At 44.7% G+C, this 18,309-nt stretch overlaps 1 protein-coding gene across 3 annotated transcripts in view; it reads right to left on the bottom strand.

Moving 5' to 3' along the window:
- The window catches only part of SHLD1 (shieldin complex subunit 1), a 39,507-nt gene extending 21,816 nt beyond the window's left edge, over positions 1 to 17,691 (bottom strand). The window contains exons 1-3 of one of the 3 annotated variants that reach the window (XM_059840946.1): positions 17,151 to 17,691; positions 16,328 to 16,446; positions 13,710 to 13,876 (exon numbers count right to left, since the gene is read on the bottom strand). In XM_059840946.1, the coding sequence (XP_059696929.1) occupies positions 13,710 to 13,869 (160 nt within the window). In that variant the 5' untranslated portion in view covers positions 13,870 to 13,876; positions 16,328 to 16,446; positions 17,151 to 17,691. The remainder of the gene's footprint in view (positions 1 to 13,709; positions 13,877 to 16,327; positions 16,447 to 17,150) is intronic. The other 2 variants (XM_059840947.1, XM_059840948.1) reach the window with 2 other exon arrangements.
- Between the last annotated feature and the right edge of the window lie 618 nt (positions 17,692 to 18,309).

Here is an 18,309-nt window from a genome sequence, read left to right as displayed (position 1 = left end):
ACCACGTGGTCTAACTCACCCTGGTAGATTTGAAGCTCACAGCTGATGATTATGGAGCATGATGCTTTCATTCTGAGTATCACACCCAACTATCAACCTCACTTTTGCTTTAATCTTCTGCAAAAGAATCATTCTTCAAAATCAAAAAAATCCCAGCTAGAGTTACATCAGAAATACTTCATTGTCTCCATTAACTGTCAGCAGGTTGTTGAAAGCTAAATAGCAATAGGTGATTTCTTAACAATGCAAACATATTTCCATTTATATTCCAAGATTTCTGGGCTTAAGAATCCTAATATTTCCTTCCATTCAATCCAACCCAGGAATGAAACTCACTGGCACAAACTCAATATCTCAGCCACTAGAGCTAGCTTCACTTCTGGAATGCTGTCACAGGCTCTGCAGATGATTCACACACACACAGATGCTATCAGGCAAGTGCCTCATACAAAATAATAATTAGCAGCTGTAACAAACATCCTACCACAAAGCACTGGTGCAGCACAAAATGGATCTTCTCAAGTTATTTCATTTTGTGACTTCTGCTGCTTTCTTTACATTTTAATTGAGACTGCATCAGGAGAAAAATTAACCTAGAAATAACCTCATTAGACATCTAGAGAAGCAGCAATGTAGAACAATGTTAAATTCAGCTGGGATTGCAGATGGTAGCTCTGTAAATCAGATTCTGCTTCAATTCAGCTCTTCAGCAGAATGTTCATCCTTTCAAGAAATTGCTACTGAATGGTAAGATATCATGAAACAGAGTCCACCTGTGCTGCACCATGACCAGAAGTAGAGATGATACACTTCTTTGCAATCTTAATAGACAATAACTGCTTAAATAATTGAATTCAAAATAAATTTGTATTATGAATAGTACAGAAGGACTTGGGCTAGGCATTGGGTCAGCATATCAAAGATGAGTATTCCTTAGGTCTGTACAAGTTACTGTAGTATTGGTTTATCTATCTGTGGTTATTCATTAATAAAGTAAAACACCACTGTAAAATTTACACATACACAAATACAACCTACACTGTGGACCCCAAAAAATTTTTCCCCTCCTTCATCTCTGCCTTGCCTGCTTCTCTAGTCCAACAATCCCCTTCTGCTCCTGATTCTGGACATCTTACCCAAGGACTTCTTTTTAAGTAACAGTGCTTAAGAGGTACAGTCTAGTGAAGGCAAGAGCTGTACCTATGACAGCATTGGTTTCAGCTTTTCCACCTGCAGAACAGGAATACTCTTTTCTAAAGGGGAAAGGAAGGAGGTACCAGGCAGGATTAGATCAGTTTCTAGTTTGGTATGTCCCCTTCACTTGTGGTCTGTTCTAGGTGGCAACCTCGTGGTGGGGATATGTGGGTGTGACCTGCAACTTGAAATTAATTAGTTATTAAATTAATTAATTGAATTATTAATCTATGAGATTAATAAAAGCCTTGAAACACCATCAGATGTATTCAATACCTCAGCAATATTTGTATCAGCACGAACTGCTGACTGAGCTTGCTCTTATTACCCACATCAGTGCAAAGTCACCTTTTATTTCACTGCTAAACTCTTTGCCTCAATGATTTCCTGTTGCACTGAGTTTTAAAATCTAATTACCTGCTGTGTAAGAAGTGACTGATTTTGATTCTTCTGCCTTTCCTTTTCGTCCAACAGACACAGAACCAATATTCAGATTCCTGCTGAGATCATTACTGGTTTAAATTTAATTTTTAAAATAGAAAAAAAAGAAAATGTTTGCATTATTGAGACAGAAATACATGCATAAAAACAGACCATTATGAGAGTACCAAAGCCTCCACTGATCTAGAAGACATTAGAGTATATTTGTCTGTTTTCCCAGGCTTAGTCTTTCTGGTTTTTGTCTCCTATTTGCAGATTAAGAAACGAAAAAACCCAACAAACTAACTAACTAAAAAAACCCAACAACAACACACAACAACAACCACAAAACCCACGCACACAAGACCCCAAAACTATTCCTGTCAGACACTGCAGTCTGCAGAAAGCTGGGACCTCCTTTAGTACTGACATGCATAATTTCATTACTTGGAGCTGTATAAAGCAGTCTGTAGGCACTTATGGAAGGCAGGAATGCAAAGGGTTTACCTTCTTCACAAACCCAAATAACTTTTGGAGTAAGATAACCTTTTTGACACAGGCAGTGCTACATTTATAGAACTTGCAAAACTCAAGCCCTCACTTGCTTCCACCTCTACCCAGAGTGAACACAAATAGAGCATAGCCAGAAATCCCTGGGCATGCTAAAAAGAACAGCAAGCAGCACACAGCACAAAATATTGTCATTTGCTTGCCAGTGCTTATTGCAGCAATAAATAACCAGCTGCCTGCCACCCTTCACAGAGAAACCCCTAGCATGGAGCCTTGCTGGAAAGGCAGCAGCACTGCTCATCCTGACAGCATTCCATCTGTCTGGGAGGAGATTTCATAGGCATAGAGATATCCATGCATATGAGGCCCAGTTACTATGGAATCTACAGAACACAACACAACACAAAGAGGGAGGACAGTAGGGTGGGGGGTTGTTAAACTCATGAAATGAAGGAAGAAATCAGAAGGTTTGTCCAGGAGAACTCCAGGACAAACCTTCATGTACTGCAACCCACACTGATGCTGAATCACTGGGCTGTGTTGTTTTGTTTCAAAAAATATTGTGGATGATGAAGTGTGCTGTATTTTATACTTGCAGTCTGCTGCTAAGGGGCTATGACTCACTATTTCTTATGCTGCAGCCTCATCAGTTGCACACCAGTGATCTCAGTGAAATAAACCAGAGAAAAAGAAGAAAAATGAGGCCTGATTTAAGACCCAGATCTAATTTAAATTCACTGCCAGATGTCCCACAGGTAAGTGCTGATAGGAGTCTGAGCTGTGAGGCTTTAGGAACACTTCAACTGGGCTCAATCCATGTGGTGTGGCATAAGCCAGATGTTACAGAGGGGAAGCCAGGAAACATGGAGAGCAGCATGTGAATGTAAAGGCAGGGACCAAATAACTGCACACAAATCCAGGGAAAATGGACCACAATGACCCCCACAATCCTGGCATTAATCCAAGCCACATCACTGCAGACAGAAAGGCCCAGCAGCCAGAAGAGGGTAATGGCAGGCAGCATTGCTAAATCCTACATCCTCAACCCAGCTATGGAGCATCCCCTGCAGCATTCCAGGCATCCACCCTGAGCTCTACTCAGCACATGGAACAGAGGCATCCTGCCCACAGCCTCCTGCTCAGCTCACTCAAACCTGCCATGGCAAATTGGGTAGGAACAATCTCCATGCTTTAACAGCAGCAAGTCTGCCCTCTACACTAAGCAGCATCCTAGGGGCACAGCTTCTCATTTAAACAACATCAGTATAACTTTTCTGTTCTCCTCCCTTCCACTAGGCACAGAGGATTCCCCGAAACATGTTTTTCTGTTGCTAGTTCACAGCAGCTCCTAAAGAAGCTTTAAACGCAGGGAATAAATTCAGAGGCAATAAGGGACCACAGCAATCAGGGCAGATGTATCTTGTTTCCTGTTGCTGCATTTTAACAACTGCCAGTGCAGGCCCTTTTGGGTCCAATAAACTCCAGATGATTTTTCTACCACACAGTCACAGGGTACATCTGAAAAAACATCTGAATAACTGAGAGCTAAATGTGAGGAAAGCTTCCCAGCAAAAATGAAAAAATCAGACCACGCATATTTGATCACTGGTGCCCAAAATTAGGATCCACCAAGGTGTTTTGTGTATCAGGACAGGTAAATCTAATAAATTACAAGACAAAACCCCTTTGTTTAGAATCAGACCAGGAAAAAAAAAAGAGAGAAATCTTACTAATAGTTAAGAAAACAAGAGGTTTTAAAGAGACTTGAGGAGTGACATTTCTTATTTATGCATTGTGTATAAGCAGAACATCACACTGCCCTCTGAACCACAAACACCACTCACAACTGGACAGCAGGTGAGATATCCCAGAACAATGAACAAATGTGTGAAGCTCAGAGTTTGTTGGAAGCTCTGTACCACCATTTACCTGGGCTCTCTGCCTCAGTACAGCTGCATTTCAGGCCAATGCAATCGTTCTTCTGTTCCCCAAGTACTGCTGCTAGCGTGGGTGACCCCACAGCTCCATGTACCAAAGAAATATCCCAGAGAGCTAGCACAGGCCTCAACATGGCATTCCAAGCCAATTTGCAATTTTCTTCTGCCCTATCCTGACATCCCCCATTATTTAAATTGCCATTTTTAAGGCACTTTCACAGATATTTACCAACCACAGCTAAGTGACAGAGCTGAGACACCAAGGCAGGTTCTGCAGACAGCAGGGAAGGGCAATGCTGGTTTCACACTAGATGTCAGCACAGGCATTCCATGTTTTGCCACTCGCTGGCTGCTCAGCACTGACACCCAATGATCTTGGGTCATTCTTGCATCACCTGCACTACAATAAAACCATAATACCAAGCTGCAAAGAGCAACTCTATTATACAAGAAAGGAGCCAACATCTTGGGAGCCCCCCACAAAATTTAACATTGATAGAAAGATGCCATGAACACATGTCCAGGTAACAGGAACAGCCACAGCCCTTTGCAGCTTTCCACAGTGATTTCAATTACTAAGGATTCATGGCATGTACTTTCCTTTCTCCCTGGGAAAAAATAAGGCATTTTGTGGAGGTATTTCAGCTGTACTGAAGTTCTTGCCCTCCAAAGTAAACAGAACAATTCATGCACACATGAGAATGTTTCACAACTGCTATTACAGCATTATTGAAGCACTTTGTTAGAAAAATTACTACCCTGGTTTACAGGCCTCGAGATTTGCTTTGTAGCTTCTCTTCTCCAGCTGTTAAGAAAAATTGGGAGTTTCATTGAAATTGTTTCCTACAAATGATACTTCTCTTTCTAAAAGCAGAAAGAAAACAGGACAAGTCTAACTGGACACTCTACAGGAGGGTCTGCAGGAACCATAGTCCAACCCCTTTGTGTTCCCTCTGTGAGCACAAATCATTCTCCCCTCTGGTTTTTTTCCCTTGTGTAACTCTCATGTTTGTCAATCTTGTAGTGAAAACTTCTTGCATGGTTTTAAAGCTAAAAACACATCCTAAAGGGTTTTTCTTTGTTTTGCCTTTTTTTTTTTTAAACCCTTTTTCTGCGCAGTAGTAAAGTGAGCTTCTTTGCCTTCCAGCGTTTCGAACACTGAGCACTGACTGTTCATAGATACATTGAAATCTGGTTCATATTATCCTTGTTTAGACACAAGTGCACACAAATTCTCCACTACAGCAGGAAAGCAGGGGACATTCTCCCAGCACTCTGCACACTGCTTGGTGAAATACTTTATGGACACCTGGACCCAACACAACACAAATACACTGATCAACAGTCACTTTTCAATGGTAAGAAGCATCTATGGAAGGTTATCTTGGAATTCAGCATATAAAACCATCACTTGCCTGAAAAAGAGGAAATGTATTGAATGGTTAACATGGTAACCCCAGGTGATGGGTAATGAGCTCACACACACATGCAAAATATTCTCTGCATCAATGGAGATGTCATTGCTATCCATCCTCCCACACCCTTCTAGCCCCACAGTTACATCAGGGATTGTTCCACGGCTCCCGAACTTCAAAATAATGACAGAGTTAACCAAAACTTAGTGATTAAACAGCACAACCCCCTCTGCACAGGATTTCTGATCTCTCCCTCAACCTGACAGTCTAATTTCCTCCCTCCCTTTGCTGAATCCTGCCCTTTCATTCAACCCATATCCTTTCAGCACCTTTGCACAGAGCCACAATAATGCTAAAGGGAGCTGAGCTGGGCAGTGAAGCAGATGAAAGATCTCTACAAGATCAGCCTGAGCTTTCAAATGTGGTTGTGAGAAGGAAATGGCTCAAGGCCAGCACCTGAGCAGAAGCAGGTGGTAAAAGCAGTCCCTGGGCAAGATTGCACAGATAAGTGTAAACAAGGCATTTATCTGTTTCAGAAAAGAATGGAACTTGAATAATTTCCTCTACAGCTTTGGACTAAAATAACTGTCCCATGGAAATAAGAATCTCTGATCTGCCTGCCTGTAATAAGCCAGACTCCCTGGCTTGCAGCATCCAGTGGATCCCCTGCAGCCACACACAGAAAAATGGAAGAGCACCAAACCCAGTGTGTGAAACTGCAGTCACAGCCATTAGTGCACTCTGGAGTCATGCTCTTGAGGGACTAACAAGGAATGTTATCCATTTGCTGAAATGCTGTCCTATGCCATGGCTCTCATGCTGGCCACCCAGTGCCACACAGCCCTGCTAACACAGTCTTTCCTTGGAAATTCTGGGGCCCAACTAGAGACAATTTACAGCAAGTGTGTTTCAAATAGGAGCTCAGTGTAGTGGAGACAGCCATCCTGAGTGAACCTTTGTTTTACAGGGTGAGGATTCAGTAACCACTCTGCTGCCTCCAGCAGCCTCAGCTGAGTGCCAACATCCAGCTGCTCCAGGATAGAATCCCCTCCACTGATGACTTCCATGGGCAAGGAACAGACATCATTACTTTGAAAAGCCTGAGCAGGGCTGCAAAAGCAGCTTCAAGCACAGGAGAAACTTTGCATTACATATGTGATAAGCAAGTATCTGCAGAATGGGGAAGCCCAGGGAAGCACCCATAAAGGAGAACCCAAGCAAGGAGCAGCTTTTTAGACACATCTGCACTGTATTTTGCAGCTCCACAGAGCCAGTAGCATCTGGCTTCCCAAAGACATCCCCATCTCAGCCTGATACCAGTCAGGAAGAACTCCTGAGGTCTTCTTTTACTAGCTTGGAAATTGTTCATTGTTCTCATAATATTTTATGGCATTATAGTGATTGCAAATGATGGATGAATTTATTATTCCCCTGTAAAACCCTTATTTGAACAGCTTCTGTTCCCAAGTTGAGATTTCCAGCTCAAAGGACTCCACATCTGCACTTCAGAGGATGAAAAATTATTAATAAAGAATTTAACAAAGTCTTGTCCATTCTTGCCCATTGAAAAAAATCTTGACATTTATTTACAGGATTTAATTCCTTCTCATTTAAATGATTAATGCTCACAGGTAAGATAAAACAGCACTGGCCTGGTAAGATAAAACAACATTTGCACAAACATGTACAAAGCTGCCTCACAGCTACCTTAGGAACAATTGCCATAATGACATTACTGCAGTCTGAATTGGATTAGGTCACAGCAAAGGACAAACATTGATAGCTGGGATGACAGAACTAAAAGTCCAGGCTGGAATGACAATTTAAATAAAGGTTAGGAAGAAATGGCCCACTGGGATTCTGACACCTTGGCAGAACAAAGAGATATTAAAAGCTCCCAGTCCCACCAGAGGGCAGACAGAGCTCTACACACCTGACAGGTCCCACTGTCTGGCATTGATGGTGTGGTGGTATGACCCTGACTGGATGCCCCAAAGACACACTCCCCTCCACAATTGCACAGAGGTGAAGAAATACAGCAAAAGGTTCATGAGTTGAAATAAGGACACAGAGAGATCACTCACTGAATACCATTGTGGTAGATTCAGCTTGGGGAAATTAGATTAATTTATTACCAATCAAAATCAGAGCAGGGTAATAAGAAGCAAAACAAATTCTCCTTCCCAAGAGACAAACTCCCAAGCTCCCCTTCATGCAGAGAAACACAGAATCGAATCAGAGAACTTCAGTGCAGTAGTACAATTCCCTGTCTCTTACTAAAGCATTTTCTCTGTAGTTGATTTCTAATTATTAACGGTCTAAAACAAACTGTTCCCTTTCATTGAACACAGAGGTACTCTGAAGCATTAAAGTCTAAAAGGCAAGGCACATGTCTCAGTTTTTTCCCTGATGTATGCAGAGTGCTCTAATTCTCCTCAAAAAGGACCAGTTTTCTTCCTCAAACTGTGAAGAATAAAACATTGCCTTTTTCTGTTCTAGGATTTACTTTTGGCTATATGATTTAAGTAACACATCCCTGAAAAATTAACTTCCACAAGATCTAAGACCTACAGTGACCCATTGGTTCCCAGTGCTTTCTTTTGTGTGATGTGCAGTTTCCCTCTATTCCTTTTATGTCAGCTGGCATAAATTCCACCTTGCCTTTTCATCCAGTACTCAACACAACTGGGTCACAAAGAGATGCTTGTAAGGTTGGTGATGCCAAACTCACCAGAGCCATGGAGTCACCCACTGAAGAGCCTGCCCTTAACTTCCGTGGAGCTGCACAACTTCAAGTCCAGTGCCCCATGCCATCAGTACAAAATTAACAGCATTGAAACATTTTGCCTTTCTTTTTCCTCTTGATAAGACTGGAGTCTAAGAAAATCTAACATTTTGGTCATACTTGAGAGTGCACTTGATTAAAAACCATCACTTAAAAAACCCTCTAAAGTTTTAAGCCTGCCAGGCTGGTGAAATCAGAAATGGGGAACATTGAGCACTAGAGGGCAGCAGGAAACAAACCAAAACCGGTAAAATCCACAAATTCCCAAAACAGGGACTACGTTCTTCACCACGGTCAAGGCAAGCACTGTGCTTAACCAATTTCAAAGCAACACACTGGTTAAAAAAAAAAAAAATCTGTTGCTATATGGTTAATAATAATTAGCTCTGTTGTTTGAGACCACAGCTCAAACGGAAGTGGTTTTGCATGTTAATTTCCTGCAGTCAAAGAAGAAACTTCCCATCACAAAGCACCTGTGAACAGCCCCCTCCCTTCACCTTCTAAGCAAACCAAAACCTAAACTATATTCTCAGTGTGATCAATATTTTTTTAGGCATAGGAGACTATCAGAAGTTTCTGTATCTGACCTGGAGTGCACTTGAGAGCCCTTTCTAGCTCAGCTTTAGCTCAGTTGAAAGTGATTTAAAACATCACACACCTTTTGGATTTATGAAGTTACACAGACCTCTTGAAGAGACTATATATAAAAGTCTTTAGCCAAACAAAAAAGCTATTTTGGAAATTTGGCAATTTTTGGCAGTAGTGGCAGCTCAAACAGCCAAGCTGTAATTTCTACACCAAACAATGAGCGCCGAGTTCTGGGCTGAACTGAACTTCCCATTACCCACCAAGAGCCAGCCCTAAAAGGCTGCTGCTGATGTGACCAAACACACTCCTTTCAGAAATTTTCAGCTTCTACATCAACACTTGTGAACAATTCCCAGGCAGGAAAAGCAGAAGCCACGCTGGACTTCTTCAGTAAACACAAACCCACTTCTGCAAAACAGATTAAGTATCACCTGATGGGCCAGAGGACACAACAGAGAGTATTTAAGGTAGAGAGCATTTAAGGGCAAGTCAGAACACATGTACCAACATCAGCACCACTCCTCAGTTGCTAATAAAAGACACAGCAACCCACCACAAAACTGGGCATGTAAATTCACTGGGAACATGTAGCATTTTTTTTCCAGAGGAATCCCAATTGCATGTAAAACTGACAGCTGTGTTAACAGGTTCAAAATCCCTGCTTTGTTTTAACATAGTTGCTTGGATACCTGAAAACCCAGAAAGCAACAGGAACAGTCCAAACCCCTTATCTTTTAAACTAGGATAACCTTGTGACCAAATGTCCCCTTGATTTGACAGGCAAGTTCAGCAGCAGTGCCACGGCCCAGGCTCACTGATGTGCCTGAAGCCAGAGTGTCCCCAGTGAAATGTTCTGTCCCATTTCCCCCACGCTCTCATGACCTGTTCCAAATGGACTGTTTTTGAAGAAAGCCTACAGCACCCCACAACTGATCACAGAACCTACAGCCTGGCTACCCACATGGGAGAAGAGATTCATAGCCCAACACCACATTTTTCAGAAACCACCATCCTGGAAAGGCTGTAATACCTGTGAAAGCCAGGACACGTTGCAGAGCACTGGATCTTGGCTGTACCTGTGCTGCTGCCAGGAAGAGGAGCTGTCCCCACTTCATCCACACAAATATTCACATGGCTGCCCAGAAAGCTGGGCCAGTTCCCTGAGCTGACTTCCCACTGTGTACCAACACTAAGGATCAACCAGGAATAATAAGCACATCCAGGAGCAGCCTGAGACTCTCCTTGCACTACAAAGGTCAGGGAAGCCCATGGAAAATAACTAAAGGTAGGCCTGGGCTCAAACTTGAAACAAACTGCAGGAACAAAAGTAGTGTCTTTGGAGAGGCAACTAAAGGTTGAACACCTCTAGCTTCCCAAGGTAGCTTTAAATAATTTTGCTTTTTTTTAAAAAAGCCAGCCAGCTTTTAGATATTTGCAGGTCTCTTCAAGCCTACAGGAAACTCTGTCATCCTCTCTCTCCTAACATCACCCTTCTTTTATTTTCTCTGTTCCTGTGACACACCATTTTCTTCCACTGGGTGACCCTGTCCACCCCTCCATTTTAGAACACAGCTTTTCATTAGAGAGAAAAAACAACGAAGGAAGAGGCTACAGGACAAACAGGGAGACCCATCTGCCCAAGATGACAAGCCCTAGGAAGGGCCATGACAGGACATGGGACTGAGCTTTACCCATGCTTCAGACAGGCAGTCTCCCAGGCATGATTCCACAGCTGAACTCAAATGCTGCTTCAAATTTAGGAGAATTTCTCCAGGGCTGCACTGGCAAATCCAGTTCTGCCTGACCACAGAGCATGGGCCGAGCCCAGAATCCTGTGCTCTACCAATTTGTAGAGCACACCGTTGATTATTCTCTAACACTTCCTCAGGTTGCAATTTTTCCAGGGAAATAGTATTTTTCCACTGTCCCTGGTACTCTCTGGTTCAGTGCCCTGATTTAAGGCTTTCCCACACACACACTTGAGTGCTGCCTGCCAAGTAAGAACTTTTGCTGGCAACTTTTCCTAATCCAGAGGAAGTGGTAAGGTCTTCCTGGTGTATTGAGCAACTGAGTGATGCAGATTAAAAAAATTATAAACAATTAAATTTTTAAAAATTATCTTCCAGTATGGGATTAAAAAAGATGAAGAATACTGAAGTGTTTACTGATCCCATTTAATTTTCTATCACCACTTAGACACTTGAACTCACTATGACAATAAGTTAAGTATCAATGCCTCTTGCAAGAGCAGAACCCTCACTTCCACACCAATCATAAAACCACTAATTTATAAACCATTTAAGAGATTTAGTAATGTGCCTACAGGACTACTGTTTCCTTGCCTGGGGATGCCTGCTTTCAGAAGGCCCTGTATTCATGGCTAATGAGTACTATCTTCTGCTATTAGAAGTGATGGAACATCTCTAGACTAATAAAACCTGTTCCTGGTGCCTCAGGCAGTAGGAATACCCCATGACCATTTCCACCTCCTGAGGCACAGATGATGTGGTACTTCAGTCAGTCTCAGTCCAGTTCATGTGGCAGACGGCAGAAAACACAGCCTGTCCTGTCAGTCTGTTTCATTCCTAAGGAAGCTGCCACATTCCCAGAGACCTATGGGCCTTTTGGAAATGCTTTTGAATCACTAAGGAAGATCCCCATCCATCCTGCCCAAGTCCCAGTCTGTTGGTCATACTGTGGGGTGTAACCCACAGCCACTCTTCCCACTTACATAGTGCCACAGCAGCAGTTCTCAATGCCTTGTGACAAAACAAAGGAGCTTCCTTTCCCAGGATACATTTGGCAGAACTTGCTTTTCCAAGAATATCTGACATGGACAGTCTGTTTCTAAAACCATCTTCCTGTCTCTTCTGCCACAGTGACCAAACTCAATGGAATGCTGAAGTTGCATCAAAAGAGATAGTTTAAGTGGGTATGTATATTGGTTTGATGCTTTGTGAGGAGAAAAGTACCAAGATGTTCAGAGCACTAACTGGTTATCCTGTGACACTTGGATTTTTTCACTCCAGGAGCACAGGATTTTTTCACTCCCTTTGCACCACCCCAGAGTTATTGCTAAGTGTTTCAGTTGCAAGCAGTCTCTACAAAAATCAATGAAGGGGAGGGTTCATGGGCCACATCTGCCCTCCTCAGCACACATGGAATCCACAGTGGCACCAGGGGTGTTAGGGACAGCCAGGAGGCAGGATGTGGCCTCTCAGCATACCCTGGTGCTGAGCTTCAGCTGCCTGCTCCACACACGCCCCACAAACACTCCCCCAGCACTGTCATTTCCGCATGTGCTGCTCCCACTAAGCCTCAGACATTCCTGGGACTGCCAAGTGGTCATGCAGTTATTCCATGTGTCCCATTCAACACAGCAATCAAGGCCAGCTGCCCTGAGCCACACAAAATGGTGTTTGAGCAACACATCCCAGGAACTGCCTCACAGCTCCCAGGATTGCTTCATACCTTCCACACAGGGCTTGTGAAACCTGAGTAGACAAATGCCTTCCAGCCTGTCTCACTATCAGAGCAGCTTCTCCATCCTCCCTTCGCATGACAGTGGAAAAGGCCAGCTCAGGACATTCCTTGTAGTGCTGCTCACTACTCTTACGCACAAAAATAAAGCAAAACCTCAAACCAGATATGCTATTACTCTAGTGCAACAAGGTTCATGGAATGTGTAAGTGCTATGCTTTAAAGCAGATGTTAACAGCAGATTCCCATCATTATTAACATAAGACATGTGACTTTCTGGTCTGTGTGAAAAACAAAAGCAAGGCTTGGTCTCTACTGTTGGCAGATTCTATTACGGTTCTGGATGTCTCACACATAGAGCTGAAGGCAAGTGCATGAGCAATCAGTCAGCATCAGCTGAGAGAGATCAGTTAGTAGATCCCACTGCTTACCTGTCCAGCACAAAATCAGTGCCATTCCCACTGCAAGAAACTCACCTGTTGAATTTCAAGCTAATTTCTTGGAAGCAGGCCACAGAAAACCACTTTAGAGTAAAAAGAGGAGCCAAACCCTACTTTAACACTACTTAAGATTCCAAAGCAACAAGAAATGTTGTCAGTGACATTTTACCTGCTCAGGTGTCTTGACAAATCCTCTCCACACATTATTTGTTGACCAGAACTTATTTTCCCCTCAATATTAAACATACTCACTAGAACCTTCATTCCAGCCAGCATGAATATATGGCAAGAAGTGCCATTGGGCCAGCACATTTTGATCTCACATTTCTTGCCAGCTGTCCCTTATCTTCTTAGATAAACAATTTGTAACATTACTTCTAAGAATCTGGAGTAGTGGCTGACCTAAAACACTACTGCTGCAGAAGCCAGTCCTCTTTCAAGTGAGGAGTTGAATTGAAGCAGTCCTCACCACATTATTGTCATTAGCACACGCAAAGACTCAGTTGTTATTATTATTATTATTATTTATTATTAAAGTAAAGGGGTAACGAGGCCACATCCTGAGCTCGTGATGAGCACATGAAAAACACAGGGAAAAGTTTAAAAACTCTTCCTACTGACTGGTATTTTGTGACAGTGTTTACTTCTGATGTCTAAAGGACATATTAGCTGTCCTTCTGAGAACACTTACATGAAGAGTATTGCAGAACATTAGCAGCTGACAGCATTCTCTGAGCTCCTCTCCTGTGTCCCATCAACCCACAGTTCCCACTGACAGTTCCACAGTCAGCTGGAGCAGACTGCAGTTCTGGTAAAATTGTGGTTTATGACAGGCAGGTGCACCAGTATCAGACTGCAGTAACTCAGTCAAGCAACACACCACCTACATAGATGAAGCACTGGCTAAAGAGCGAGCATGTGGAGAAGCACAAGCTGTTACCTGTGGGTGGAGAGGGAAAAACATCCCCAGAAGGATAAAGCTCCTGGCTGTTTTCAGAGCTATGTGGAGGCAGAAAGTGCTCTGCTAGGTCACAAACAGAGGGGAGGTCCAACATGCTGCTCTCTGAGGTGTGACTCGGTGACGTCTCCTTTTCTTCCATGGTCCCACTGCAGACAGAAATGAGACTCAGCTGGGTTTTTAGAGCATGAAAATCTAAGCAGAAGTGTCCTAGGTTGACTATATGATGCTTTTATCCCCAATTGTCTTGTTCTGTTTATGCTGAATAATAAGTTCTGCACCTTTAAGACCTGTTCCAAAGAGTAAAAAGAAAAGAGAAGAAGCGTGCAGTTTGTTTTCAGACACTGCACTCACTCCTCCACATTCCTGCACCTGAACTGTGTTGTCTGCAAACAGAAAGACAGTGGGACAGAGCTCTCCTTTGCTTTTAGTTTAGCTAGCTGAGGCAAAGAAGTTCCCTAGACTGTAGTTTTTTCCTTTTACCCCTTTTCTTTAGACCTGTTCAAACCTGCTCTGGACTGAACACCCAGAGGAGCACCAGCAGCTCACACCTGTGGCCCACTGGGCCAGGCCTGGGCCGCGGCATTTCCAGCACTGGAGGGACTGATAAGAGACTGAGTGAGCTGAACTGCAACCCCTGGAATGGACTTTCTGAGTTTGTCATCTCTTTTAAAACAACAAAAAGTTTTACTGTTTAATATTGTTTAAGTTTTATTGTTTAATAAACAGCTTTTTTCCACTTTTCTCCGAAGAAGTATTTTCTCCCAAACCAGTTAGAGAAAAAAGCCGATTGAATCTGCTTTCCTAGAAGAACCCTTTAGAAGTTCTCTCCCAAATATGCCATAAACCAAGACAAGAAGTCAGCACAAATAATCTGGCATTTTTGTACTGCTTTATGAGATGACAGGAGCTGCTCTAGTATAACCATACTTCAATTAATAAAATAAAAACAAATTTAAAGATGCAAACAAGAAACAGCAAACCCCATAGGTAACAGCCCTCAGCCTTAAGCAGGATAACTAGGAGACCGCAATAAATCTGGCTTTCCTAGAGGCTTCCCAGAAGTACAGCCTCAGGCTCCAAAACTAGGAAGCCATGGAGCATATTCCCCTTAGGGTGTCCTCTGTGTGCCATTTAAAAGGAAACACACTCTGCAGGGTCCCTTTCCATGGATGCTGCTACAAGTCTCGGGTTAAACCAATTCCCCCTGGCTCATGTTCGCTAGCAGAAAGAAAAAGCATCTTACAACTTGGCAGCCTCAATCTCACAGGGATGGCAAACACTTCCTGGCATGGAGACACCAGGCCAGCTGTGTTATATAATCAGTGCTCAGCACTTTGGAAAGCTTTGGCTGAAGCATCCCCTCATCCCAACACCTTTTTATCAAACTTCCTCAATCAGTGCACCACCACAGAGGGAAAGAACACACAGCAAGACAGGGCTGGTGCCACTCCACACCAAGGGTTACAGTGAATGGGCAACTCTTTTGGAGAGGTTGGATCTAAAGTGTCTCAGCCCAGCAGCTCCAAAACTTAGTGGGGTAAGAGTGACAAGACAGAGGATCCAGATCTGGTGGTCAGGCAATGGCCTGTGGCCCTGCAGGCTTACCTTTATCTTATTTTCTATAAAATTAGGACAACAAATTCTTGTTTTGGGGGTATTATCAATAAGGAATGTGACAGCCACAGTGGGCAAGGAAATCCCCAGAATGCTTTAGCACTGAAATATAAATACCTCCAGGCAGATTTTAAAAAAAATAACATAATTCCTTAGGTGCTTCTGTGCTGAATAAACTTTTATCTAAGATGCACCTCTGACCTTTGCAAAATGCTGGCCAACTCACTAACGAAGAGAGGGGAGATGATGGCTGTGATAGCAGAGAAGAGCAGCTGCTTTGCCTTGGAGGGAAAAGGTCTGTGCATTCACAGAAAGATTCCAGGAAAAAGGCAGTGGAAGGTTAAAAACAAAACAAAGTATACACAATCATCTTCCCCCAACAAAAGGAAACTTCTCCTCTACTGCTCTTCATGCACCAAAATATAAAAGATCTGTGCATAAGGAATACAGAGAAGAAAAAACTTTCCTAAAATATTGTGTTTATGATGTGTGCTACTTTTAAGTAGAATGGTATTTTAAAGAACTAAACTACCTATATCCTTCACTGGTCTGGAAAAACCCCAAAAACACACACCACAAGCCAAATGAATTCTGTCCCTCCAAGGGCAAATGGCAAATTACAGCAATAGGAGCTGCTGGTGTGTTGCCACAGCAGCTTAAGACTGTCACTGATGGCAGCTGCAGCAGCCCTGCATGTCTCCGCCAGCTGCCTGTGCTGCTCCCCTTCCTTGGCTTACCACAACAGGACTAACAACATGTGCAACCACGTTTTTATCAGGCTCAGATAAAACAAAGCAGTATTAAACTATTAAAAAAAAAAATTTCCTATGGATTAGCTCCCTCTAGTCCTTCTAAGGCAAGTACACAGCAGTCCTACCCCCAAAGCTGATGGTGAGACCACAACTCATGGTATTTGTGAGAAAAGGCTCAGCCCTGGGCCTTCAGACAAATGAAGGGGATTCACTATTTCCTCTGTGCCATACCTGGTAAGAGAGAGCACTGATGTGCAAACAGTCCCTCTGGACAAAGTCCAAGAGCAAAGAGTCAGCTGCTGCTTCAGGACTCCCTTATTCTTCCTTCACGGTTTGTCAGCCCCAGACTGCTGGAATGAAACAAACAGGTCAGTCAGATGCTTTGGGCCAGCTGATCTGGCAGATGGACAGAGTGACCTTTCAAAGAGCATATGCTAGCCAATGTCAACAGCCAGTCATCACATATGCCACTGTTTTCTGGGTCTGGTACAGAGGAAAAGTTTCTTCTAGGAATTAAAAAGAGTACACCTAATTATGCCCTTGAATCTCGTGACAGCAGTGGAGACCTCCAGGGAAGGGGCTGATACATCCTAGAAGTAAAGGCAAGATTTACTTTACAAGAAGCTGCCAGACAGGCTATTTGTTCAAAATCCATCAAGCAGAGAAGCAAGTAATAGCTGGCAACCTTCCCTGCCTCCTGTGGAGAGCAGGTATTTGCCCAACAGGTTTATGTAGGGGTGTCTTGAAATCAGCAGCCTGTTTTGTCAAACCTCAACCAGGAAATGTGTTTTAAGAGGGCCACAAAAGCCACCCAACACAGCCTCACAAAACACAGATCCTGTTTCCTTTGCCATTACCTTGGTTATTTTCAGTGAGCAGCCAGGACAGGCATACTTTCAGGCAGGAATTGGATGTTTTTCTGGACCACCCTCACCCGGTGGCAATGCACAGATACCAGGGATGTCCCAAAGGCCTGCCCTGCACACGCTTGCCCGGTTGGCAGCACTGCTGCAGAATGTGATGGATACAGGAGGATGAGAAGCACTGGCCTTACCAGCTGCCCTGCTCAGCAGGTGAGGGGGCTCTCTTCCTCCCGGCCTCGCTTCTTACCCTTTTCCTTCAGGCAATATTCACGCCTTATTTCAAAAACCACTCCCTTGGCAGTGAAGCGCATCACGAGTGACACAGGGCATGATGCGAGCCAGGAGAACGGCGTGGGCCAAGGCCCGAGCACCCCGCGGCCTGGCCACGGCTGTTGCGTCACCCCTTCGCCACCTTCTGAGGGGAAATGCCACCGCAGCAGCCCAAGAGCAGCCAGAGCTCCGGGGAGGAGGGGGTGCAAACACGGGGAAGTCAAAAGCGCGGAAGCGCTGCCCCCGGCCGGGCCGCACTCGCACAGCCGCGCCTCGGGCCCTCCACGCTGCTGCCGGGCCAGCGAGGGCCGCCCCGCCCCGAGACCGCCGAAGAGCGAAGGGAAGCGGGCAGGAGCCTCACGGCTGGGGGTGGGCGTGACCGGAGAGCCCCGAGCACCGCGTTGCTGGGCTAGGAGGGCCAGCGCTCAAGGGGAACCGGGCAGCAACGGCAGCGACCCCTCGCTGAGGCGCCCAGAGCGGCTGCGCAGGCCCCGGCCCGCCCCCGCAGGGCTGCGGGTGGGAAGGGGGCGGGTGGATTTCAAAATGTTCCCAGCCAGGTTTTCCTCGCAAGGGGTTTAGCTCGGGTTTATCTCTCTGGGTTCAGAGGGGAGGGGTTTTGGCGAGGTTAGGCAGTGGTGCTGTGCCGTGCCTGGCACACCGGTGCTGTCTCGGCTGCTCAGCCCTTGGTCGCTGTGCACGCCGCTCTGCAAAGGCGCAGCCTGGCCAGGCCCTGAGCAGCGATGAGTGCGTCGCTGCTGGGCGCAGACATCGTAGCGCGGGCTGAGGAAAAACCAACCCAATTCCCACGTGGAACATAAGCTGCTAACCTTCCTCTGAGGGCCTGCGGAGCTCAGGGAGGAGATGTGCACCGAGGACTCCATGTGCTCCCTCCGGGAGTTTCAGCGGGCGGCGGAGCGGAAGCTTCGCAAACCCCGCTGGGGAGCGGGGGGCACAAACCATTCAGTTTGGGGCATCCCATCGCTTCGGCACCTGGCGCGATCGATGTGTGCTGCCACAGCCACAACAGGCGTGGTGACAAGGACATTTACGGGGCACCGACACAGACATCTCGAGTCTCTC

This window comes from Haemorhous mexicanus, chromosome 3 (genome assembly GCF_027477595.1).
Source record: "Haemorhous mexicanus isolate bHaeMex1 chromosome 3, bHaeMex1.pri, whole genome shotgun sequence".
Lineage (NCBI taxonomy): Eukaryota > Metazoa > Chordata > Aves > Passeriformes > Fringillidae > Haemorhous > Haemorhous mexicanus.
This window is presented reverse-complemented; position numbering and strand designations above follow the sequence as displayed.